Source organism: Propithecus coquereli, unplaced genomic scaffold, assembly GCF_000956105.1.
Source record: "Propithecus coquereli isolate 6110/MARCELLA unplaced genomic scaffold, Pcoq_1.0 Scaffold76, whole genome shotgun sequence".
NCBI lineage: Eukaryota > Metazoa > Chordata > Mammalia > Primates > Indriidae > Propithecus > Propithecus coquereli.
The window spans coordinates 2,016,917-2,019,070 of record NW_012153729.1 but is presented as its reverse complement, the minus strand read 5'-3'; the positions used below and the strand labels follow the sequence as shown (position 1 = coordinate 2,019,070).

The window sequence follows — 2,154 nt, the reverse complement described above, 5'->3', positions numbered from 1 at the left end:
TTTAATTGGTAGAATTTCAACATAAAATACATAAAGAAATTTTTATTCCCAATATATTTAGAATGTTTAACTGTAATTGAAAATGTATGTTAAATATTAAAAGTAATTTGAATGACAGACCTTATTTACATTACCAAGTTTGCTGTGTTCTTTAAGTGTTATGTCAATAATCTATATGATCACACTACCATTGACCCTGCACAACTTCAGGAATGCCAGGAAATGATATTGAAGTAGGCACTTGGCTCTTAACTCTTCCACAGACTACAGATCATGTTGAAGGGCAGATTTTGGCTGAAAACTGAGCCTGAAGCTAAATTTTAATAGAGAAACCAAGTAAAGCCAGGAGAGATCTCTTAGACATGGAGATGAGAGAGAAGTCAAGTGTTTGATGAAAATATGCTAGGTTGTAGTCACAGAGGAAAAGTTCACATAAAAGTTGAATATTATACAGTTGTAGAGATAACAAGATCTTAAATATGGGTATGCATCAGGTCATTTTTGGACTAGAGGAACTATACAGTATGTCTCTTTTGCATCTGGCTTCTTTTACTCAATATTATGTTTGTCAGGTTTAACCATATTGTTATATGTAGCTACACAGTTGTTCATTTCTATTATTTTATACTATTATAGGCGTATCTCACTATTCATTCACCTGTTTATAGACATTTGGGTTCTTTCCAGTTTTATGAGTATTCTGGGTAGAGCTCTTCTAAGAATATTCTTGTGTATGTGTTTAGGTTAACCCTATATATATACCTTTGTTGGATTTGTGCCTAATGGGGATTTCCTGGGTCATAAACTATGCGTATGTTAAACTTTAATAGATACTGCCAAAATATCAGAGTTTCGTTTGTTCTGCATAACCACCAAAACATGTGCTTCTTTAAAATTTACATGCTTCAGAAAGATTTTCATCTTTCTAAAGGAATATACTAAAATTTTCTTTTTGTTTTACTTTGTTTTGGCAAATAGATTACAGTGTATTTACTCAGCAGCCACCAGACGAAGAAATGGATTCAAAATCTTTTGATGAAATGGAGCAGAGCTTACTTATTCTTTCTGAAACCCAGGCTTCTTTATTGAGCACCATGAGCCTTTGGAAACAGCAGATGTATACAATAGCAAAGTTTCATTTACTTACTTTGAAACGTGAAAGTAAATCGGTGAGATCAGTGTAAGTATAATCATCACTCTTCTGCCTGATGATTTTTTTTAAGGATTCAAATTGGATTTATCATCTTAATTTTTAAAATGTGGACATATGTAAATAATCTATGTTGTTTTGAAAGATTACAACTATAATTTCAGTGTCAGAGAAAAAAATTATGCTTATGGTAATCTCATCCCTTAGAGCCTTACTCTTTTAAACTAGTATTTATTTTCTCATCTACAAAATGAGGAAGTGACAAATGATATTCTCTAATTATATAATTTGTGAATTCGTCATTGTATCTTAAATTTTATTTTGCATTTATATTTTTTCAGTATTTTTACATCTATTAATGTTTATAACCACTTTTTGTAAATAGCAGGAGAAGTAAATTTTATCCTTATTTATCAGATGAAGAAACTGAAATATATATTAATAGTTAGTAGATCTGGGATAAGAATGACATCTTCTTAAGTTAGCTTTAGCCCCTCTCAGTAAGGTTTCCCTAGGGTGCTAGGCATTGAATTATTTGGAAATAACATTAACTACTTTCACATACCACATACCTATCTTGTTCGATCCAAAATGGTAGTAGTAGGAATAAAACTTAAGAATAAGAATATTGTTATATATTTGAAATATGCTAAATTTCTTTGCTCTTTTGACGAAATTTATTTGTTATCAAACAAATGCCAATCAAATATCTGATTTATTCCTGTGTAAGCATTACTGGAAAAAAATGTTTATTTAAATCAGCATGTTTAGCTTTATTTAATTGAACATCACTCTCATAAAATACTCCCTGAAAAACAAAATATCTTAGTCAGCTTGAAGTGCCATGACAAAATACCATAGACTGGGTGGCTTAAACAACGAAAATTTATTTTCTCACAGTTCTGCTGGCCAAAGGTCTGAGATCAGAGTACCAGCATGGTGAAGGCCGTCTTCCTGGCTTATAGAAGGCCACCATCTTGCTGTGTGTTCACATGACCTTTTTG

At 31.5% G+C, this 2,154-nt stretch overlaps 1 protein-coding gene across 1 annotated transcript in view; it reads left to right on the top strand.

Moving 5' to 3' along the window:
* ABCA5 (ATP-binding cassette, sub-family A (ABC1), member 5) overlaps positions 1 to 2,154 on the top strand; it is a 126,609-nt gene that overhangs the window by 70,765 nt on the left and 53,690 nt on the right. The window contains exon 12 of the mRNA XM_012662226.1: positions 979 to 1,178. Within this exon, the coding sequence (XP_012517680.1) occupies positions 979 to 1,178 (200 nt within the window). The remainder of the gene's footprint in view (positions 1 to 978; positions 1,179 to 2,154) is intronic.